The sequence below is a fragment of the Embiotoca jacksoni genome, unplaced genomic scaffold, assembly GCF_022577435.1.
Source record: "Embiotoca jacksoni isolate LCO1_2020_lvr unplaced genomic scaffold, fEmbJac1.0.p SCAF_4, whole genome shotgun sequence".
NCBI lineage: Eukaryota > Metazoa > Chordata > Actinopteri > Embiotocidae > Embiotoca > Embiotoca jacksoni.
The window spans coordinates 3,085,894-3,110,799 of NW_027185392.1; the positions used below are offsets into that span (position 1 = coordinate 3,085,894).

A 24,906-nucleotide genomic window follows, 5' to 3' on the forward strand; every position below is an offset into this window, starting at 1 on the left:
CATGAAAATGGGATAAAAAGCTGAATGTGCCAACCGAGGCTGGAAATCCACGACGAGATCCACTAAGAGGAGGTCTTTGCATTCCGAAAAAGTCACACATTTACAGAATAAAGTTTGGAACCCGACTGAACTCGTTTACCTCGACACATTAGGTCATCATTAATGAGATGGGGTCACTGCAGGCCTAGACAGCACTAAAATATCTTATCTGACCTGTTATTCCTGTTCAAACGGTCTGTAGCAGGAGTGGGCGTTCAGGTTACAAAACCAAAAGATTAGAGCACCAGGGAGAGACATGTGTTTGTGGTTTATATCATTTGGATCACCTTCAAATTTCACATCAATCTCTTAATACATTGTCACGACCTGCAGAACATTTGATTTAAGTCATTAAAAATCTGTGACATATGGAGCCATCAGTTCAGTTCATACATTTAATGTCATTTTGTTGCTCAAGGACATATATTACCCTCTTTGTGAAAACCGTAATGACGCCGGTCGTGGTTTTGTAGGAATTTGTGAAATTTATAGATGTGTTATTTTAGAGCAGATCTCTACAGATTTATTTTTGAATGACAGAGGCTTGTGTCACTCAGATTAGAAACCTTTAATCTCCAAATTCAACAAATGGATGTGAAATCCTCGCTACAGACAAACGCCTTGCATAATAACAATATTAATGGCTCCTTGCGGCACAAGGATGGCGGGATGAGTATACGCTTGGTATGTACAGCGGAGATGGGTATGTGACTGTTACTGACACAGAAAGCTGCTATATTTGATCTCTGGGGTTTAGATGAAGTCAAACGAGTTCAGTGTTCGCTGCACAGATCAGCCCCCTTGTTGGATTAAACACAGTTTTAAACTGTACTGAAATCAGTTTTATCCAGTAAGTACCTTCCACGGGCTGTTTTCCTCTGCTGGAGCTCTCCATCAGTGCAGCGCTGCGTTCATATCTCTGACTCTGTTTGAGGCTTGTTGTTGTGGTCGGGCGAAATGAGCTGGAGAAGTTGTGGGAGGCCTTCCCACTGAGACTAGACAGACACCAGACAGAGGATCAAAAGGATGGAAAGAAATTAACTTGCCAGTTTGCGGCCCATCCAGCGTTTACAGGTTGTTAAGTCCATGCACAGAGATGAACGAATCATAATATTTGCTCCGTGAAAAAAATATATAGGAATTTGTTTTGGTTAGGTTTTGAAGTTCAGGAATCTCTTGGCGACTAACATAGTCCTGTGTACTTCATGGTGGACTTAAAAGGCATAAACAGCAGGACATTTCATTTCAGGGGGGTGCAATAGATAGCTCGGCCATTTATCGGGTAAAAAACAAACATTTTGATGTTTACAGCTTATTAAATGGCAAGATTTGCTTCCTTTTCTCTGCTGCTTGTTAGATTAAGTTGAGACTGCTTCTTTCGGAGCTCCGTAACATGATGGACCTCCGTCATACTTTTATGGAATGATCGCTGGATTTACCTTGCACACACACACACACACACACACACACACACAACACACACACACACACACAACACACACACACAACACACACACTTGCTGTGTGACTCAGTACAGAAAGCAGCATCAATGAAACTAATCTCCCCAGCAGGGAATTCATCGTGGGCCGTCTAATCTTAGGTCGCTTGTGAAAAGAGACTGACTGTTCTATTGTCAGGCATTATGTCAGAGTGTATTCACACTTGGCTCTAAATGGTGCCATCACTCTCTATTTCCAGACTGGCGAGCAGCGGCAGAGTGAGATATTGACTAGCAGCTTTTGTTGAGGGAGAGAAAAGGGGAGAGTGGCATCTGAAACAGAGACCCACAGTTTCCTGCTCAGAGGAAAGGGATGACAATAACAGCTTGCTTCTGTCGCAGAGAGAAACGGGGGCTGACACGGGCTTTTTGAAGGGAAATTGACAATTTCATTTGGAGGGAATTAAGTCAACTTGCCACTTTTTGTGGAGAGAGGCCAATATTTCAGAATCATATTTAATGATCTAACTATTGCTTTTCGTAGGAGACTGTGAGACTGGAGACATTTATGTCTAGAGAGGTAAGTTAGAAATGGTCCAAATCAGTGAAAAAAACAAGTTTTTAGAGGTGTTCACAGTGTTGGTTTGCTGAATTTGAATTGATCCATTTGCCAGAGATCTGTCTCGCTGCCAGAACACAGTGTGTTTTTTCCATTTACGACATCTTTGCCTCTGAAGACAAAATCCGTTTTTGCTGCAGTTTGCATCTGTTGTAGCCGAGTGTTGCCAGTTGGACATTTTTGTCAATTTACTGTGAAGCTGCAGCTTCTCCGAGGATGTTCTCTCCACTCGTGTTTGTCACCGGCCCCGCTGTCATTAACCACCCGTTTCTATTACCGTACTTCTTGACTTATACTGTCAAATGCAAATTGAGCTATCCCATTTCTCTATCATTTTCTATTCTCTTTCCTTCTATATCGTACACACAAACAACAGTTTGTACCTATTCAGCTATTTGGTTTGAAAATACGCAGTTCTTTATTATCCCCGCTACATTTAATCTGTGTCCAATCCCTTAGCACCATGAGTGATAAATGTAATAATTTTTTTTTTTTTTTTTTTTTTTTTTAATACCCTCTGTCTGTTAGCTCCACTGTGTCTCTGCCCTTCACGCCGGTTTGTTTCAGCGTCTCTTTCACCTTCCCCGCTCCACATCGCTCCCTCTGCTTTTTCTCATCCTCGCTGCGTTATCACATTCATTGCCTCAGTCTCCCACCTGTCACCCAGGCCTGCACATGTGGTCTGTTGTGTAACACTGCTTTTAAGTGCTGTCTGTCTTCTCTTTAGTCAAGGCTTCGCTATGAGTCCCCCAGCAGGCCGAATGAGTCGCCTCAGATAGTGTGCTCTCTATTAGTCCCTAAATACCCGCTCTGCCTTAAGCATCAAAAATGGAGCCAACCAGGCTATTGTTTGACCATGAATTTGCCAGTTCCAGTAGTTTATCAGTAGCTGTGTCAGAGATACAGTGTCTATGAAATGGATTGTGAGGGGTGATGGAGCTGTAAAAGGATCTCCCATCGCAGTGACTGTGTCAAGACTATATTAACCGAGACTGTTCCTGCTGCGTGCGAACGGACACGGCACAGTGATGTGCGGGGAGCAGGTGGTATTTCAAAGTACATCGCATATTAACATCAGCACCTTCGTCACACATGTTTTTGTGACAAGTGGTATGTGCACATTGGAGATTTCCCCACGGAACTGGAACGTGACCCAGAGAGTGCACATCAAATTTCGTACATACATTTTTTTGGAGAACAGAAAGAAGTTGCAGCCATCTGAAGTCCGGTGAGGAGGTGTGGTGTGGAGCAGAGATTGTAGGACTTGTAGGTTTCTTTTTCTACATCAGTTTGTCTCACAATAACTCTGTTGTCAGTTTTCATTTTTCTGCACACAGATTTTAATTTCCAGCGAGATGATTTTTACATCCTCAATTTTCCGCCTTTGCTTCACTCGTCCCACCGGTTGCTTGGAGTCTCCTCTGTCCTCTAATCCAGTCCTGCTGTGTCTCTTTTAGCTCGCAGCACACAAACACACTCATATTTCACTGCAGGTGGTGAGGACTGCAGATTTATGCCCTGGATTCTTGTTTAGCTGGTCTTTATGTCCTCCCTTTATCTACTGCGTTAATGCCGTTTAGCTGTGGAAATGACGTGTGTGTGTGTGTGTGTGTGTGTGTGTGTGTGCGTGCATGAGTCTGTCTCAGTTTTTACTTTATAGCACACTATAGCATCATGTTATGCATCTGCAAGACTCAAGGTTTAGACCTTGACCTGATCTCATGGTATCATGCTGTATGTGTGTGTGCACGTGCATACGTGTAAGATGCAGGCATCTGTCTTTTCTTTCTGTCTGTCCGTGCAGATATACACACATGTACAAACTGAGTCCATCCTATGCTCGCAGTGAGTTGCAGTGGGGAGTCCGTGCCCTCCGGCGGGTTAGTCTGTGCTAAATCAAACATGTCACCGAAATATGCAGTTGCAAATGGCAGCTCCTTAACCATATCCAGGCCAGCCCCAGTGTGTCATGAGGCTTTGTTGTTCTAATCTGAATTTGGCTTCAACCACTGTTCCCTGAAGGTAAAGGTAAGGGGCTCACTTCTCAAACAGCTTCAGCATTTAAATCTCAAATCTCACAGGCTGGCTGAGTCGTTGAATGTGAAAAATTAATTAATATCATTACAAACCACAATTCTCTTCAGGACTATAAAGAGTCCTCTTGATTCGCATTTTTTTTGGAGGTTGAGCCCAGTAAAAGTCCTCTCTGTCTGTAAAGCTTTTGCTGTACAGTATCTGAACATGAGAAAGCAGAGCAAAGACCAGGCAGGAAATTACCTGCGAGTGACGCAGAAAGGAGAGATGAATGGGATTTCTTTTTTAGTAATCATTTACATTGTTGTTTCTGTTGTTTTAGCAGAAGGGTTCGTGTTTCATCACTCACTCATCCTGTCCAAACCGAGCTTCACGGTGCTGAAAAACAGTTCTGAAATTCATCCAGCTGCCTGTCAAGTTCCTCTTCACCAACATCCAAGCCAGCAGCAGTCTCTTGCTACCTGTAAGGCCACTTGGTAAAGCAAGATATGTCAATATAATTTCATTCTTTAATTTATTTATATTAGGAGTCAAATTTAGGAGTCTGTGTCTGCTGAGATAAAACTTAAGCAGTTCAATACAGAACGATGTACACTATACTGTATATAGAAAACTTAGCTGTCAGTAAAAGTTTGGTATTGAGCACTTTTCTTTGTCCGTTCAAAAATAATAATAATTCTCTTCATTTAAAAACAAATAAAAAATATCGACCGTATCCGTTATTGTGGGCAAGTCTTACTGATAGTCCTCCCATACCCTGTTCAGAAAAGCTTTTATTTTGGGAATTTTTCATTTAATTTTTTAATGACTGTAAATTTTCCTGTCATTTTCAACTGTTGTTACTTGGCCAAATGTTTGATTGATCACTAAATTTAAGCAACATTTAATTTTTTAGTCATACAAACAATTATTCCTCTTAATGCATTATTACAAAGTCTATTGCACATTTAGAAACTAATGCTATTTAATTTCCCACTTATTTACGGCTGGATACTTTTCATTTAAAGGGTTTGTTTTATAAATTAGCTCCTTCAAAATTTTGACATGTCAAACTGCTCGCAGACAAAGGGATCTTGTAATAAACTAATTTCCCCCAAAAAAGTAATTTAGCTGACAAAGATAGAAGTTTTATGAAGCTTAACTATGTTTAAAGACATTCAAAGATGGAAAACCATTACCAGTGCAGATCTGACTGACCCTCCAGTGCTACAAATATTGTACAGGAGTGAAACAACAAACAAAATGGTCTTTCACAATATCATATTATCCTGATTCCATTATCATTATTGCTCTGTGTGTCTGTGTGTGTGTGTGTGTGTGTGTGTGTGTGTGTGTCTGTCTGTCTGTCTGTCTGTCTGTGTGTTCGGTGTTGATAAGCGTGCCCAGCCCTGTCTCAGCCTGGTTGCAGATATGTGGCAACCACAAAAGTTTGTGCTCCCGCCTTTGTGAGGATGCCTATTAGTTAAACATTATGATGATGATATAATATAAACCGAATTCAAACCTGAAATATAAAACCAAGTCTTAAACCCTCTAACAGCCCTTTTGAAGGGGCCTCAGAAAAATGTCCTCACTTTTCCAAAATGTCCTCACGGCCAAGGTCTGAAACTGCAACTGGTCCTCACAAAAATAGCCATACAAGTACACACACACACACACATACACACATACACACACACAGCTAATCTTTGACGAGGCTTTCCTGGCAGTTTACTTTCCATGTAATACACTTTGCTATATTTGGAAGAAGTTAATTTCTGTAATTAACTGAATCCCAAACATATGAGTCACCTGCTCATATTATATTTAGTCTTTTTGACAGGTCTGTCCAGTATATCCAGTGTGTGTGTGTGTGTGTGTGATATAAAGCAACGGTTGCTTATGCTTATGTTTGTATGTGAGTTCTCATTAAGCATGCAATTATTGTAACACATTACATTATCTATACATATGTGTTTTCAACAGACACTGAAGTATTATTTTAATGGTTTACGGGAGGTGACATGTTACAGGTAGATTCACTCACAACCTGCAATCATTGGCTACTTTATTACACATGGATTTGCAGACATGCCTCTCTGCACTGTACATAGCAGCCAGTGAATATTTCAACATTAGGTAGATATTGATGAAGCCGACTTGCATAAACACAAAAATCATGCGGAACCTATAATAATGATCTAGTTGGTTGTTTGTTTTTTGGGCAATATTCCTTTTAATTCATTTCTCAGTGCCAAGAAAGACAGAAAATGTGGGAGCAGACAGAGTCACAGACTTCGACCAGGTTCAAACCACGGACATTGTGGTTGTGTGGTAAGCAGCAGCTCCAACCATCCGGCCGCCATAAGTGGGTTTTTAAAACCATTTGCGCTGCTGTTATTTTGAGAGAAAAGAAAAAAAAAAAAAAAGAAACAAAAAGCTGCTGAACTATGCCTTGTCATGGTCCTCCATTTCTCCTACTGGTCATAAAATGCTGGAATTGTCTTAATAATTCACTTTCTGGGGACAAAGGCCTGCCGTACTGTTATTAATTAACCAGCTCATACAGATTGTATGACTGTCAGAATATCAGAGTTCAAGGATCAAATTAAACTTGTCCACAGCACATCAATATGTCCCATTTACCTGCTAATCACTCTGTATATTGTGTGTAATATTACAGCTGTTTAAAATTCCACATTCACAACAGCTTTGTGTGTCACTGTGGCAACATCGTGGTCGTCTCTACCGCTTCAAGTGTGTGTGTGTGTGTGTGTGTGTGTGTGTGTGTGTGTGTGTGTGTGTGTGTGTGCACGCGCGTGTGTGCCAGCTACAGTTTGCTGGAGTTAAACGGCTGTTCTGAATAATAGATATGGTGTGCAGCCTCAAGCCTGTTAAAAAATCCATGAGCTTCCTTTGCACTGGTTTTTATAGCTGAAGTGCTCATGAGAGGGAGAGAAAGACAGTGCATAGCCTCTTCGGGGAACTATCAGGATGAGATTTAGGCAATCGCAAACCCGATATGTCAACGCTGGTGTTGGACTGGATCAGCTGGAGGGATGCTCTGCCTGTGATCGGTTGCTACGTCATGGCAGGGTTAAGGTGAGGGTTGGGATTATGGTTAGGGACGGGGTGTGTGTCTGTGAGACAATCGATCACAGCAGCGTAGAGTTTAAAGTGCGTCCCTCCGGCTGCTCCGATCTGGCACCAAGCATGCGTCAAGGTATGAGCAAAGAACAGGAGACAAACGGAGTCACTGGCATTAATAACTGCGCTCAGATGTTTGAATGGAACATTATAAAACAAGGTGTTGGGGGGAGGGGGGGTGTAATTTATGGTGCAGTAAATGTTCAGCTGCAAAGAAAAAAGTCTGGAAGGTATTCAGGTACATTTTTTGCAGTTTAATGTGTGTATTTCCTTCTTCAATTATATTCGAGTCCATTGTCCCTTTCATCCTCCTGTTATGTTTAAGAAACATCCATTACATCCACAAAGCGATCGATCATATTGACCTACACCATTTAAATGCACTCACAAACAGAATCATCCTTTTAATGGCTTGTCAGAGAACTCAAGAGGAAATGCAAGATCATTTGACGTATGTACATTCATTAACTGTTAGATAAACACACCTTTTTGTCTCAAGAGATTTTCAATTTCTCCCAAAAGTCATATTTTCTAAAGTAAGTCAAAATAAGTTTAGGATCATTTTTAAGATTAGCATTTGACAAATGATAGTTTAAACCTCATGATAGTACTAAAGAAAAAGTCAGAATAATATAAGTGATTGTAATTTATCCTAAATGTCTGAACCAATTTTCAAGGATGGAAACTTTAGTGCAGAACTTTTACATATAAATTACCATCTGTTACATTCAAGCCCTACCCGACACAAAACTGATTAATCCCTGGATGAATGCATGCTGGGCATGCTCTGTGGGCAAAACGTGCTCAACAGAGGCTGGTTAACTTCTGGTTTAGCCCGATATGCTTGAATAGAGATTAAATAATTCACTCTTGTTAACTGATTGAATGGAACAAAGTCTGATAGAGAAATGAGTCATTTTGTGTAAACACATGAAGCTGATAACTCGTTTTGATTTGATTCTGACGACAGTTTGAGCCATCGATGTGTTTACTGTTTGTTTTCATTCTAACAAGACTTCAGAATACGCTACTTCTTCTTCCTCTCATGTTGGACTTGAGGGCCGACTGGACAGTGACTCACTATCACCTCTTGAGGATGGTATTACGAGGCGGGACAGGCCAGGACTAGCGGGTTAGCATGCTAGCTTCAGTAGACATCTGTGCAACACAATAGAAACACATCTTTGACATACTGTGATGTCAGCACTGTTATTTATTCACATTGTTTGGGTAATTTATGTCAATTTCTGAATATTGTAAACCAAAAATCGGACATATTTTGGTTTAAAAGAATATACCACTGAACAGAGTGGCAATAGCACTTGGTGTAAGTCGGATATCTTCTCACTGGTCTTTTAAAACCTGTATCAGTTAAGTCTTCCTATAAACAGCATGTGAAAGGCTGTCCCTAGGTGGTCTGTGGAAAGAGAGAGTTGTGCGACATCAGAGGGAAGAAGAGATGAGAGAGGGAGAAGAGGCACCATATTTTCTCGTCCTCACCCTTTCCCAAGGATTTCCCACAGTCTAGCTTTGGGCAGCGAGGGAAGTGTGTGTGTGTGTGTGTGTGTGTGTGTGTGTGTGTGTGTGTGTGTGTGTGTGTGTGTGTGTGTGTGTGTGTGTGTGTGTGTGTGTGATTGATGAATCCATGGCATATAGCAGAATGATTCACCCCCTGCAACAAATGTATGACTCAAATTTGACGATGCAATTTTTTTTTTTTTTTTTTTTTTTTTTTTTTACTAAAAATGTCACATGCAGATTTGGCCTCATCAGGATAATAACCGTCACCGTGCTGCTTTTACGTTACGTTTTACTACTTGTGAACCTGCTGGCGTGTTTGAATTCATATGTGGCCAAGTGTGCGCCCGTGCATGAAACAAAGTGACGTGCCGGTTGTCATCACTATTATCTTTGCAGCGAAGACCAAGGTTGGTCATTTCTTCCTCAAGGACTGTGTCCTCTGCCACCGAGCAGCAGCCTCCCCGAGAGGAACCCCGACAGTCTGTGAAGTGAGACACTAAAACGTCTTTAAACAGCTGTGTGTGCGTGTTTGTGTGTTTATCAGAGTGACGCAGTGGCAGTCGGAGTGCGTCACTGTTCCTGTCAACCCGCAGCACTACACGCCATAGACACACACTCACTCGCAGGGCCCATTGAGTGAAGAGTCACTGATAAACACATGGCGAATGATTAAAAGGGGATTCATGTGTTCTTTTGCCCCTTTGGCAGTGCTATGCTGATGGAAATCAAAAGGACCCGACGGCAGTATATCTCGTGTTATTTTGAGCACAAAATTAAACCAAAATATGTATTAACCAGAAGACATTTTTACTTTTAGCGGATTTTAGGCGCCCATGAATCCTTGTTTCTAATTCGCTTCTGACTTTTAGAACTCGTTCCAGTTCTAAAACTAGATTTCCACATACTTCACCGTACCCTCGGCGGGATGTGACAAAGGGCTTGGGTTTGACCTCAAACCGAAGAAGTCACGGATCCACCAGGCTCCCCACAGATGCTTTATTAAACCCCGGCAGGGTAATTTAAAAATAGAGATAAAGGGGGGTGGAGAGGGGAAAAAAAGGAGAAGAGGAAGAGAGTGAGGAACTCCCTGGACTAAAAGGATGCCACAAAAGAGGGAAGGGAGGAGGGATGGATGGAAGCGAGGGAGGAATGGGAGGGTATTTGGAGGAGGATCGTGTGAGAGCCTCATCCCTCGGTTCCATCGGCGTGTCCAAATATGGAGGCTTCTGCTATTGTCGATCCCCGTTCTCAAGACCCGCCACCGACCAGGGAGAAAACAGGAGGGTAGGAGAAGGGAGGGGGCAGAGAAAAAAAAAAAGGACCAAAAAAAAAAGAGTGAGCGCTGGGAGAAAGTTTAAGTGAAAGGCAGATGGCTGCAAAAACTGAAAGAGAAAGACAGCAGACGCAAGACAGAGCAGCTGTAAAGATAGGCCGTGAGAGGTGGTGTGAGATGTGAGGTTTGGCGGGAGAAAACAGAAGAAGTTGAAGGTGAAGGTCGGCGCAATGGTTGAGTAAAGTTAGAAGGCCAAGTTTGTGAAAAGGAAAAACAAGTTGAAGTCTATTCTTAGAGTTGTTTATTTTCAGACTTTTCCAAGATGAAAGTGAAGAACGGGAGAACAACGTTAGATGAAGCTCAAAGAGAGGCGACGACCTTCATTTGCTTTTGGTTTGAGTAAACGTTGAAGTGTCTCCTTTCTTTCTCTTCATATTCATATGCGTGGTCATATTTCTGTGTGTGGGACCAGAGGGAAGCCAGCGACCTTTGGGTCACTGGGGATGGTTTTGCTCATGTGGTTGGAAAAGCTGCCATAAGGTCAAAGGTCGTTTGTCAGGAAGTACGGAGCCCGGGCTGGGACGGTCCTCTGGGGATGGTCGGTTGTAGTTCGAAACGTTCACCCAGACTCTCCACCGGGAGAACTTCCCAGGGTGGTCCGGGTGCTCACACGTGCACACTTTTACTCATATTTATAGGGGATTTATGTGTTCATTCATCAATTAGTTTGTGCACAAGTCACTGAACCAAGAGTTTGTGAGTGTGTGTTTATGAAGGGTAAGAGTGAGTATTGAGGTATGCAAAGCCGTGCAATCATTCACCTGTATTTGTGAGTACGATATTATGTAAGAGCTGGTGCGCAATGTAGAATGTCTGTCGGGTTTTTTTTTTTAACCGTCGAGCAGCTAATTGTGTGTTCAGAACGATGTGAAGGGATGAATCCATCTTGATTTCTCAAGACCCTAAAAGATACTTTCAAACTGACTGCTTTGTCTTAAAACTTCAAATATACAATATTCAGTTTACACGAGAAAAGCAGCAAATCCTTGCAGAAAAAAGAAAATACTTCTTTGCATGAAAAATAATGACTTTTATTATTAAAATGTTTGTGATTATTTTATTGTTAATGACTTATAACACATTTCGGCTTTTGAGCCGAAATGTGTTTGAATGTGAATGTGTGTCAGTGTCAGGGAGTTGGGAGTGTGTGCACGTATGTGTGCGTATGTGTGTGTCCACGATGTGTATAATCTTCAAGTGTACATGTGGAATGTGACGACTCAGCTACGCTTCCTCTCCATTCATCCCTGTGTTCACTGACTGATTGATCGATCCATGTCTGTGTATTTGGTCTCATGGATGTGACCGTGCATGTGAGGGTATGTTTCCAAAATGGGGGTGTTCTATAATATATGAGGATCATGCTGCAGTGCACTACCGTAGATGAGTCATACACACAGGAAATGCCAGGTTTGTGTGTGTGTGTGTGTGTGTGTGTGTGTGTGTGTGTGTGCGTGCGCTCAGATCTCCCAGTTAATGTCTCAGACAGGCAGATGCTGCATATTTCCTGAAAAGGGGAGTCTTCTTCGAGGTTATGGTGAACGAACTCGACACACAAATACAAAATAGTCTGAAAAAGATGAACGAGGTCTTTGCTTTTCGCTGTACAGATGTTTCTTGTTTAATTTTTTTATTAAGCACACGTATGTGTAGGAAAGTTTTCATGAAAATGAGCAAAGAGACAATAACAAGGAAAACAGTTTATTATTCTGTAGATTACCGTGTTTGTTTCCTCGCCCCGAAAGACGTGTGATAAGTCAGGGAAAAACCTAAACAAATGAGTCTCGGTACAGCAACTTAATCTGATGCTTTCACACAGGAGACAAGGGCTCACAGAGTCGTTTGGTCAGTAGGAAAATTATATTTATCCTTTCCTGTGGCCTTCACAGTCGCCAACCCAATCGGACACCTGCAGGGTTTTGGATTTAGATTATAGACTGAGCTCATTGTACTGAATAGCACACATTAAATCTACTGGATTCCCAGATGTGGAGGTCAAATGTGGCACTTCAGAATCAGTCACCACCTTTATAGTTGTCACAGATGTGATGAGCAAATGTGTCCAGCATTAAAGTGCGAGTTAAAGCCCAAGTTAGTGTCGGCTACGCTGAGCTTTGTTTCTCATTCCTCCTTCACTGTGAAATGAGGGTTTGCAATGTCTTGTTGCACATGTATATATGGAACGCGTGTCTGTATTACAGCCTGCTGGGACCTCACGTGTTTGACTCACCTGTTTCACACTCATTTATTGCCGCCCTGCTTCCAACCTGGGTTCAATGCAAGTTTAGGTTTAACCTGGACTTTAGAAGGCTTTATAGGGACGAGGATTTTGGTTGATGTTCTTAAACTTCATTTACCTTATAAAAGAAACTGGTCTAGAAAATTATGAGATGTGTTGTGAGATGTATTGTGAGTTTTAAAATTTTTTTTTATCAGGCAATCATGTGTTACTTCATGTATTTCAGTGACGCCCTCTAACACAGATCTGCTGTTTCATGATTTGAATCCTAAACATTTACACGATGGCATATTTAATATACATTCATCAGTACTGTGATTCGAATGACTAAAGATAAAAGCAAATAATATAACAAAAGAACAGTCTGGTAAGTGGAGGAAATGACATCACTTCTCTTTAATTTCAGTCTCATATAATGACATTGCAATAATATCGATATATTTTTGATCCTAATTTCAGTAAATGTGCATTCTAAACAACAACTGTTGTCATAGAAGACATAATACTAATAGAAGTGTTTTTTTTTTTTTTTTATCATTAAAAGGTTTTTGTTAGGAGTTTTTAGTGTATCATACGATTGAAGTTTCTCTCCCAGCAAAACATGTAAAAAGTATAAAAAGTCTATTAATAAACAAAAGTGAAGATGCTTTCACTCTGGAAAAATTAAATGGCAAACAAGACTTACAAGCGCAAACTTGAAGTCAGTAATTTCCTCGTTTTGCTCGTGTTCTCACAAAGTTTAGGTTTGGCAAGTTCTCCAGTCTGCTCGTGTGTATATGGCTGCTTGTTCATGCATACAGTGTGGTGTCTCTGTATGTGTATGTATGTATGCATGTGTGTGTGTGTGTGTGTGTGTGTGTGTGTGTGTGTGTGTTGTTGTAATAGTCGGTGTCCCCAGCTGAACCCTATCTGCTCCCGCCAGCTGGCCTGAATAAATCAATAAAGCCCACTGAGCTGAGCATCGAGACTTTAGAGTGCTGGTGTCAGTTTCTTTCCCCGAGTGCGGCACTCACTGAGCCTGGAGAAGATCAATACACACACACACACACACACACACACACATACACACACAGAGACATAAAGGGATTAGCTTTGTTATACCGTAAAGCTTGGTCAAATACAAAAGACGCGGTAATGTACTGAATCTGGAAAGCAGTCATACCTTTAGACTCACACAGACAGACAGACAGACAGACAGACACACAGACACACACACACACACACACACACACACACACACACACACACACACACTAACTTCCTGTGTACTTACTGTCGGAAAACTACAACTTCTCACCGTCTGTTATGTCAGGCCTCTAAACACACTCACAATTCAAGGTTTGTTTTAGAGTTTCAGGCAGGCTGTTGATAAAGTTAGAAAGCTGAAATGGAAGTAGACAAGGAATGCGTGTTAGGTAAGGTTATGGGCGGCGTGCCACAACTCGATGGCCTTCGGAGTACTCTGGGTCTCACCCTCTCCTTTACCATCTCTGTGCCGTTTGCCGCTGCCTGTTTCCGCTATCTCATCTCTGTTTGTGTCTTTGACTTGTCAGCATGCCGCAGTAAGAAGGCAGATCACAAAATAAGTGCCATCATCCACTTATATGTCTCTGGCTTGTATTTTCTGGCATTTACAGACAAAAAAGAAAACCACAAAATTCATTCAAAGAAAACAACCCCATGCCTTTTCACCTCAGTGATCGACTTGGACTTAAGTGTCTTTTATTGTGTTTGCAGCTCACGGCAAATTAAACTGCGTTCGTGGAACAATCACACTCCAAATCATAGATATCGACTTTAGTTCTGTCAGTAATGTGATGCAATTTGATATGTTTAAAGCAGATTGTCATTTAACCTTATTTAAGGTTCCCTTTTGACAGTCGTTATGAGTAGCAGGTTGGAAAAGCTGGACAGGTTTTTACCGAGATTGAAACCTTGGTGACGGTAGCGGTTGTACTACTGCAGCTGTCTATTTGTATCTCGTGTTTTATTGAAGTAGTCGCTCTATTGTCACATTAGATTTGTATTACACAGACTCACTCAAAAGTGTAAAGATTGGAGAGTAGAAGAAGAAGGAGTAGCAAGTTACTGATGCGCATGCTTTCACATATAGGTCGGGGCTCATCAGTCACACTTGTACAGTGTCAGCCTGTATAAGTGTCTCATATTGTTCCCCTTTCCTGCTTATTTAATGTCTTTTTGATATTAAATTCGGTTTTGTTCCGCACATTGAGCACACTCCGTCATTTGATCATTTAGCAAATAGTTAAACAATTCCAGTGTGGGTAGCTTTAATGGACACTACCGTTCATAAAATGGAACTGAATTAAAGGAAGTTGCATTTTATAAAGGGATAAGTTGTGACCTCTTTCCATGTTTAGGTTTCCAAAATATTCTTTGAGCTTTAAGGTAAATTTGAAATTACAAAAAAACTTGACTAATAGGTGTTGCATTAACACAGTAAACTTGCCAAGAAGCCCTTATGTCACATGCTTGAAAGATCACTGATGCAGGAAGGAGCTGCACTGGAATTCCTACGAAAACACTGAAATTAAAAACTGGCTTCACAACTATGAAATGTAAAATTTTCAGTCAGTTTGAGGCCGATAATCCTCCCCAGCCAGATCTCTTCGTGGCCCACAGTTGCTCCTCCAGTCGTCTCCATGCTAACAAGGTTAGCATCGTTAGCTGTTTGAAGAATGAGGCCGGCTAGCCAGGTCACTGTGTGTTTGGACAGGCTGATAGCGGCTGGCTACGGGCCACCTCTCTAATCCACTGTTTGTGTATTGCCTCTTTGGCTCTACAGCAGTGTGAACAGGCCAGAGCCCTGGGCTGATGTGCAAACATAGTTGGTGAAACACGTAGTATTGCATTACTGTCTGCTCGTCAGCCTGTGTGCATCAACAACACCGCAGTGATGATTGGCTGATGAGTGAATCTCTGCAACTGACCACTATTTTCACACGAGGAGAGTTTTCTCACTAAATGCCGCTGAAGGTCGGTATTCGATGTTGTGCTGATCTGGGAAATGTGGGTGCGTCTGTGCTGCTCCTGTTTGTATCTACATGAGCTTACACACTGTTTATATGTGCAGGTTTTGGAAAAAAAACAAAAAAACATTAGGAAAGGCGACATATTTCTCTGTATTTTCTGTATTTATTCAGTTTAGTGGCAAATCAGCTACAAACCCGAGAGTCCAAGTCTTCCTCTAGACCTTTCCTCTAACAACCATCTGACTAAATAAACGCAGTTATTTAGTGGTTCCCATTTAACATGTTCATCAGTGATGCTCAGATTCAAACCGACTCTGTTTTACCTGTGTAGTTCACCTGCGAGTGATAAACTTATGTAAGATCTATCCCGTGGCAAACGGTGGATACAGAACGGTTAAAACGTTTGCTGTTGCCGGGTGACATGAAGCAGGAGTCCAGTGAGCATCAGGGTCTTTGGGAGTTTAACATCGAATATAGATATGGGAGAAAGTTAGCTTTGTTTGAGCTCCGATGACTGATATTTACAAATTCTGGGGTATCGTCCTCGTGTGTTGGTGCTGTCACTGTCAAGAATGATGTGTTTTATGAACATCTCACTATTATTTGCCACTCATTTGATGAATGACGACAAAATGCTGAAGTCTGTTTTGTGTGCTACATTTCACTCCTTTTTTTATTTTCCTGTCAAGTCCAACCGAGAAAAGTGAAAGCGAAAGTCACAACACTGAAGTGCTAAAAACAGAGGAAATGTTCTGTTTTTGTTTCAGGGATGGAGACCTACTTGATCTCCGGGAGGAAGCCGGATCATGATGTGCAGTGTGGCTGTTCTCAGGTTGGACTACCAGGTGGGGATTTTGTCGGGGTGAACCTGTCATCCTGTCCCCAGGCCTGCACACCAGACCTCATCCCTGGAGGGGCGCAGGCTGCGGAGCCCATGCTGCCCCACCAAACACCGGACAGGACTGGGGTAAGACGACTGTTGCGTTAGTTTGCACTTTCTGTGTCGCTAAAACCACAACTCACATTAGCATTCACTCTTCGTGCGCTTAGCATGACTGACACTTAAAGTAAAGTACTAAACTTTTGTACTTTCTGGTGCAAAAAGTTTGCTGAAGAAAATAGTTTTTGTAACCTATCGTTCAAATGTTCTGCTACTTCTCCGCAGTCAGTCATAGATGGAGGGAAACTCAGCTTTTTCTGGGTCTTAATTATAGGAAACGTAATGAGAGATTGCATTTGACTGCAGCTTGTCCTTTAACCTGTCAACACATAACTGCTCAATCAGTCATGCACTGTATAATGGGATGTTGTTATAGCACAAACTGCCTCTCTATGGCATGTTTTAATTTGTCAGCCTCTCCCCCCCCCTGCTGTCCTTTTCTCCCTCCAGCCTCCCTGTGTGTTCCACAGTGTGGTCTTGTCTCCGGTGGCAGAGCAGGGCGATGATGTGGCTGTGCTGAACGGCTGCCAGGAAGAGTACAAAACCAGCAGTGCCAAGGTACAGCACACACGCACGACCAACGACGACGCCAGTGCACTTGTCAAGCACCCCTTTAAGGATGTGGCACTTCAAACTACTCCACAATCACCACCCGTGACTTTCAATCCTCGCGCCCTTCGCTTTTCCCTCTCACCATCTCCATCTCCTTCGTCAACTTGTGTCTCCTCCGTCCAGTTCATCCCAGGTCACAGCCCCAGGGCAGCCAACGGTCTCCTGAGTCCCCCGCTGGAGGACCCGGTGCGGGCCAGCCAGAATTCGCTCTGTGACATGCTCCAGGAGAAAGAAAAGAAGACCAGCACGAGCACGGGAACGGGCACCAGTCTGGGGATGGCCGGAGGCGTGGGGGCAGCAGGTACAGGCATGGATCACTCCGCCCTCATCCAACTGCGTGCCAAGAACTTCAGACAGAAGAGCGACGCCCACTTTGTGGATGTTATCAGGGAGGACAGGTGAGCAAAGACGTTAAAGGTGGAATTTATGAACTGGTTATGTCACTCGGGAACGACTGATTTTGCATGATTGGTTGACAGAGTGAGTTGTGAGTAACATGTCATGTTTTTATAATTTTCTAAATCAGTAAGCATCTATTTTATGATTTAACCTTTGTACTCAGGGTGTGTGTTTCCATCCATCTAATCACTTTCATCAGGCACTTATCATTTTTGGCATCACAGAGCTGGAGCACATCTAAACCTAGTGATGGGTGGCACAGACAGGAACACACATGTAGAAAGTCATACAGATGCTCTTAGAAATAGATAAATTGCTGCACTTATTTTTGTATGATAACTTGATTACTCATATGTAGATATCTACAGTATAGAAGTTTTCAGACTTATTGTTTGTTTGCTCTGGTCTGAATCAGTGTACAACTTCGTTTGCTTGTTGCATTTTCTCATTGGTTCAGTTTTTTTGTCACACACATAAAAAAATAACTCAACCACAACGCATCACTGAAAGCCACGTGTACGAGTGTTGTGTTCACATCTGCCCTAATAGATCGTTCCAAAGGGGAATTTACTGTAATCTAATATCGATCCAAAAGTAACTCTTAGAAATTTCTAGTAGTTTTTTACATTTCAGAGAATGTTTTTTTTTTCTGATATTTTAATTCACCTTTTGGCCCATTCTTACTTTTTTTTTTTTTTTTTTTTTTTTTTTTTTTTTACCCCTTGTTTCCCTACGCCCCTCCAGTCTGATGAACGACTACTTTTTCAAGCCACCCATCAACAAGATCAGCCTTAACTTTCTGGAGAAACCTCTGGAAAAGGCCTATCGCAGCAGCTACAAGGAGGAGGTACAAACACACACACAAACACATGTGCACCCTTTTCTTCTATATTGACCTACCAATAAGAACTTTGTGTTGACTTTTTTCATACCCGACCTGTGACTGTGATAACCCTCATCGCTGCCTTACTTTATGCTAACCTGAAATCAATTCCTGGCAAAAAGAGAAGACTGGTGAAATGTGACTTTAGAGGCTTTTTCTTTTCTTTCTTTTTTTTTTTTTTAAACCCCACTGAGGATGTTTGTCTAGTATGTAGATAGTAAAAAAAAACCACAGCTAAATCTCAGGTGTAAAAACTTACCAAAAAGGGCAGTGACGAACATTCATGTTATATTTCATCTCTTGTATCTGGGGACAGCGCATGTTATATATCTGTGTGTGCATGTGCTTTTGAAGGGATGAGATTGTTGTAACTTTTCCTTTTACCCCCCCAATGTTTCTGAAATTTTATGCCACACACTCTGACACACTCAGGACTGGTTCCAGATGGCCTGCGTTGACCTCACAGTCTTGTAGCCCCCTGCTGTTAAAACAGTGTCACTACAGAGCTACAAAACACTGAACGTTCATTTCATGCAAAATCTCTGCAGTGATTGTCAGAGTTTGTACATGGTTGTGAATATTTATTTATTATACAAATATTTACAATATGAATTATAAAACCACAGTCTGTACTTTTCCCACAGTAAAAGTAGTAAAACAAGGCTTATAGTGAATGGATATTAACTGTAATTTTCTCACCCTCACATAACCATTACACTTGTATATACTTATTATCCCAGTGGTTCTGATTCTTTTAGGATGAAAATACTCATTTATGTTTTCTGAAACTAAGATAAAACATGTTTCATTCTCTTATCATCGTAGAAGTTTACTGTAATAACATTGATAACTACTGTTTTTTTCTTTTGTTTGCTTACTTGTTTTGACTTTAAACCAGAGTGTGAGACAAGACAGACCACAAACAAACTGCTGTAACACACCAATAGATATAGCTAAATGTCTAAAAAAAGTGGAACAGAAGTGAAACTTTTGGGGGATTTGTTTTCAGTTGTTGAATACATTCATTCAGCCCTGAGAGAAGCGTGAGGATAAAACATCCGTGTATGTCTAGTTTTAAGATCAGAGTGGGAATTATGGGAGCAAACCACTCAGTTTCACATTTGTCTTCCCTCCAGGTGAAGAACCAGGTTCAGGTGCAGACATTTGCGAGTTCCACCTTCAGCTCCTTTCTGGATGTTTTCCTGAGCTGTTTTGTCTTCCTGGCCCTGACGCTGGCCTGTTTCCTTCCACCTCTGGTGAGCCCAGCCACCGTTGGCTCTCCAGCCCCCGCTGCCGTGGCCCTGGCTCCCCTGGCCGGTCTCCTGGAGCTGGCCTCGCTTGTGCTCTCCATACGGTAATGAAGTGTAGACAGATGGACTGTGTGTGATTTTGTGTGCGTACACGCTGCCATTGTTTTAGAATTAAAGTCTATATCTCATGGGCCTCAGTCTGATAGACCACCGTGTAAAACTCTCCACTGAAACCAGCAGACATTATTTTATATTGTTTTATTGGACTCCAAAAGCCACAATGGATTAATTTCCCTGGTCAGATCTGACTGACTTGTGTCCATTTAATTTAGTCAAACACCAGCACTGGCTCAGAAACTGCTGCAATGACATACTAATAACAGGTGTAATTCTAAAAATTTTAAAACCTGCTGCTTGGATTTTCCAGAACTCAAAGAGCTGAAGATGTGTTTTATTAGATTTGAGCTTTGGTTTGTGAGTGTGCATGGAGAATCTTTAAAGATGAATTCATATTCATTTATTGCCAGGCATAAATGGGCAATAAATCTTCATCTTCTACTTGGACACCATTGTTGTGTTTTAATAATGAATCTTAATTGTGCACTAATGAGTCTTCTGCAGTTTTTTTCCTGGCTGAGAAGAGAGAGGACAGAAAAGAGAAACCGAAGAAGAGAAAATAAGATTTTTTTAACGTAGTGATTTTGATTTAGTTGTATATTTTTTTTTTATCTCTCCCTCTCCCCTCTTCCTCTCCTCTCCTCTTGCAGTATGGCCTTCTATTTGGAGGAGGTGATGAACTGCACTCATTCCCTGCTCCTGGTGGTGTCCGGCTGGGTCTCTCGCCACGTGATCGGGGCCGTGTTGGTCTCCCTCCCGGCCATCTCTGTCCTGTCCCACCTCACTTGCTGCGTCCATCTGCCCCTCCAGGTAAATAAAGTGCATCTGGGTGTGCAGATTGAGAGACAGAACATTTGATTACAGTTGATCATAAAGCATGTCTTCATCTCAGCAGAAAGCTGAATAAAATCCAGAGCTAATCATTACAGATTCTAAAAATATCTAACATTTGCTGAATCACAGCCTCAACACATTTGACATATTTTGTAACCCTATCTTAAGTGGGCACAAAGACAGGTTTCAAGTAAAAGTGCAAACACTTACCGCTCTATAGATGTCACTTTAGATTGCTGCTACAGTTGCTGACAGCGCCACCACTAAAGCTGCCATCATTGGCACTATTGGTGTTTGTACTGCAACTGATTTAACTCCTGCTCATGCTTTCTCAGTGCATTTACTGTACCTCTGCTGATACAGAGGCTGCTACTGACTGCGGTAGTGGTTGTACTTGTGATTTCCAAGCTTTATTGGTTTGCCCTCACTGATATCTCTACGCCAATGTAAGCAGAGACGGGTCGGCCGGTTTGCCTATGTTGCTCTGATTCATTAGCTGGCTGTAGCCCTGATAGGAACTGTAGCTTGAGGAGTCTTTGCCTGTGGACCTTGGCACTAGAAATGTTGACATTTCTTCTACTCCGAGTCATGCATGTGTGGAGATTGAGAACGACCATACTTTGCTGCTTTTTTGTGCAGTTTTGAGTCAAGGCCATCTCGCGCTCTGTGTAAGTCTGACTCCAGACTTCCAGCTTTGAGCCAGCGGCTGCTCGCAAGATGTGTGGTGTTATGATATCTTGCTTTTCAACACCCTTTTCATTTTTCTATCCATTTCCCTCCCACCCTGCTCTGTCTCATCCCTCTGCTCCCTCCATTTCTTCGGGCATGCAGATCAAAGCGGTAGCCTCGGGAAGAGTTGTTAATTAGACATGCACTTTTCTGGACTGTAATGCCTTTGATGATATTAAGACCCAATAACAGTGCTGGGGGGAGGGGTGGGTTGGGGGGGGGGGGGAAGGGGAGGGGGGCATGACAGGCAGAGAGGGAGAGCATGGAAGGATGACAGGAAAAAAAATGATGTTATCCTGTCAATGTAATCATTAACAACCTGTGAATGTCCTTAAATTACTACTGCTGTCTGTTTGCATGAATGGAGCGCTGTATATTTCTGAGAGGCAATATCAGGATGTTTTGGACCATTTTACCTTTTCTGATGTTATAAAATTGCTCTTTATGTTTGCTTTATGTTGCATACATAGTACATAGTGATCTGTGATATTATCACTAATGAAATAAAGAATTTCAATCAGTTAGCAAGAAAAAAACTAAACAAACACACAAGAAACAACTGAAATAACTTGACTTTTAATGTTAGCGCTATGTCACCCTCGCTTGTTAATTCTATGTTGCTTATCCATAAGTGCCCAATGTTAAAAAAATGTAGGTCAAGCTATGGCCACTACAACTGTGTTGTCCTCTGAAGTTCATTTCACTCCATTACATTGGAGAACCTTTTTAGATTCATTCAAAAATTTGCTCAATGTTTTTGCATCTACATTGTGACAATACTGAAAGATTGTAAACTCCTATTTTGATGACAGCAGGGAGGAAAAACTCCCATTTAACAGGAAGAAACCAACTCAGAGGTGTATCGAAAAGAAAAGTTTTAAGCTGATCTTAAAAGTAGAGAAGGTGTCTGCCCACTGAACCTGAACTGGGAACTGGTTCCACTGGAGAGGAGCCGGATTTTACTTTTAGAAACTCTAGGAAGCACAAGTTAGTCTGCACGGAAAATATGGTACTGTGAAGTCTTAAAGATATGATGGAGCTTGGTCATTATGTAAGTTCTATGTAAGGAGAAGGATTTTGAATTGTATTCTTCCTTTTTCCAGGATGCCAAATAAGATTTCTCTTAATGAAATATGATCTCTCTTGCTTAATCCCGTTAGTACTCCTGCTGCAACGTTTTGGATCAACTGGAAGATTTTTGAGAGTTGTTTCGGTACTCTTAATGAAAATGAATTACTATAGTCCAGCCTGAGGGTAACACATGGACTAGTTTTTCAGTATTTCTCTGAGAGACGATGTTCCTCATTTTGACAGAATTGCGCAGGTGGAAGAAGACACTCAGATATAACTTCCTTTTCTCACAAAACAACTTGATGCTCAGAAGTACAGTTGCTTGTGCTTATCAAGTTTTTTTTATCCAGCAGAAGTCACAACTGGACACATGAAGGACATTTATATTGTTGTTTTTGATTAATACAATTATTTTCGAGATGAGAAAGCTTCAGTAACCCACACAGAGAGCCCTGTTTATTGTTGTCTTTAAGTCACTTGATTGACAGGCTTTTTGTCCTACAGGTGACCATGTTCCTGTGCTGTGCCACCATCCTGGCCATCATCCACTATTGCAACTTCTGTCAGCTGAGTTTTTGGATGCGTTCAGTTCTTGCCACAGCGACAGGGGTCGCTCTGCTGCTGCTGCTGTACAGTCCCTTGCACAGGTACAGTTGAGCACTTATCTGCACGTACACACAAATACCAAATGCAAATGTACGATTCTCAAGTGTCAAAAATAATCCATGTCGGCCATAGTCGTAATTTATAAGCAGCACGCAAGTGATTTTTTTTTTTAGGCTCCATATATAGATTTATAACTACTATTCCAACCAATTCTTTCAGATGTATACTTTAAAGTTGATTTTTAAGTAACTTGGTTCCGTACTACATACCTCTGTCTGCTCCTGCGGTGGTGAAAAAGATTTGATCTGTATTGTATTATACTCTATATATCATGTGTGTATTGTGTGTGTCTGTGTGCATATATGGGACCGGCCCCTTTCTCCTTACTGACACCACTCCTGTCTTTTTCAGCTCTGGTAATAACAGCTTGCCAGTTCATGGGTGAGTGTTTCCGTGGAAACAGAGGGGTTTGATCGATAACTGACATTTGAAGGGTCAAGAGGAGCGACAGCTCTCGCTTATATTTTTCATAACTACAGCTCTTACTGGCTTTTAGTCGTTCTCACGCCTTCCTGCTCTTTATTCCCCCATCCGTCTCTCCCTGTGTGCTGCAGCAGTAATGGCTGCTAAGTGGTGCTAGCGGTGGAAATGACTCACACAGCCCGTGCTGGCGTGAATTTTGTATTCAAGACACAACTAAAGCCTTAATCGAGCACATAAGTGAGGAGAAGGAGACTATAGCAGAGTGTCTTTCTTCTAGTTCTTTCTCATGGCTTTCAGAATGCGACAGCTGTCAGTAGATACAGTGAGATGTTTTATTTTAATTGTATCACATGAATTCAAAAACCAAACTGAAACGGACTTGGTGAGCGATCAGTGAGGCCACAGCTTCAGTACCTGGAAACTATGACACAGTTAGCACACCAATAATTAATAGTGTGTGTTCCACAGAACACAACTAGTTAAATGATAGAAAATTATACATCAGGAAGTTGTTGTCAAAGTTTCAGCTAGAAGACCTGAGCTGAGACGACCTGGTTCACACGGCTGCAACTTTTCCCTGCATCGCTAATCTTTGGTCTGAACTGGTCTTTACATTCAGTTTGCTTATATGTATTATTGTGCTAATTACGAATGCTAAAATGATTCGGCTAAGGTTATATTTTCATTACAGTGTCTAGTTTATAGTACATCTTCAGATAAGAAATTGAACTGACATAAAAAACTGTATTTTCTTATACTTCTTGTAAATGAAGAACATGAAAATGAACACAAACAATTTAGCTTTGAAATGGATCTGAAGTAGTAGTCTGCATACCAAGAGTTTTTTGGTGGGTGAAACATTATAATGTCATCGCTCAACTACTTTCTCTGTTTAATTTCCCACATTTCCCTGAATGTCGACAACAACCCCAGAGACACAGGATAAACATGTTGTTTTCAGTGGAAGCTAGACACATGGGCATGTAATTGTAGCTGGGCAGTCACCTAATGATTGTGTGTGATTTATTGAGGCCAGTGGAAGCATAACGACCGGCTCTAAGATACATCTGAACAGGGTAAAAGTCTAGAATCACACTCTCCAGACATTGGGATGGAAATTTTCCACCATGTGGTTATGTCGTTAAGATTACTCTCAACAAATTGGGTCTAGAATTGCAATGGTTTTTTTTTACACTTTATGAAGGTGTCTTATTCTGCCTCTATTTCCTCTCTCAGACTGAACATCTCCACATCGAGTGACGGTGCTTCAGAATCCGCCGCCGCCCCTCCCCAGCGACTTTTTGATCTTTTGGTCCCAGAGGCCATCCTGGCCTTCTTCTTGCTCCTTCTCCTGGTCTGGTTCCTCAACCGTGAGTTCGAGGTCAGCTACCGTCTCCATTACCATGGCAACGTGGAGGCTGACAAGCACCGCTCCAACATCCAGACGTTGAGAGACCAGGCTGAGTGGTTACTGGGCAACATCATCCCCATCCATGTCGCTGACCAGCTCAAGGTTTTTGATGCTGTTTAAACATATCAGACTTAATTAAGTTTATTTGAATAATTAAGTAAATAGACTTTTTTCTTGTTGTGTAATGTATTTAAATTAAAAGATAGCCTCCCCAGTATTAGTCTTTAT

The 24,906-nt window shown here is 41.7% G+C and overlaps 1 protein-coding gene across 1 annotated transcript in view; it reads left to right on the forward strand.

Annotated features, from left to right (window-relative positions):
• The window catches only part of adcy9 (adenylate cyclase 9), a 34,575-nt gene that overhangs the window by 3,892 nt on the left and 5,777 nt on the right, over positions 1-24,906 (forward strand). Inside the window, exons 3-11 of the mRNA XM_069167440.1 lie at positions 16,111-16,310; positions 16,734-16,841; positions 17,019-17,293; positions 18,039-18,141; positions 19,314-19,531; positions 20,195-20,354; positions 22,683-22,825; positions 23,196-23,225; positions 24,504-24,780. Of these exons, the coding sequence (XP_069023541.1) occupies positions 16,111-16,310; positions 16,734-16,841; positions 17,019-17,293; positions 18,039-18,141; positions 19,314-19,531; positions 20,195-20,354; positions 22,683-22,825; positions 23,196-23,225; positions 24,504-24,780 (1,514 nt within the window). The remainder of the gene's footprint in view (positions 1-16,110; positions 16,311-16,733; positions 16,842-17,018; positions 17,294-18,038; positions 18,142-19,313; positions 19,532-20,194; positions 20,355-22,682; positions 22,826-23,195; positions 23,226-24,503; positions 24,781-24,906) is intronic.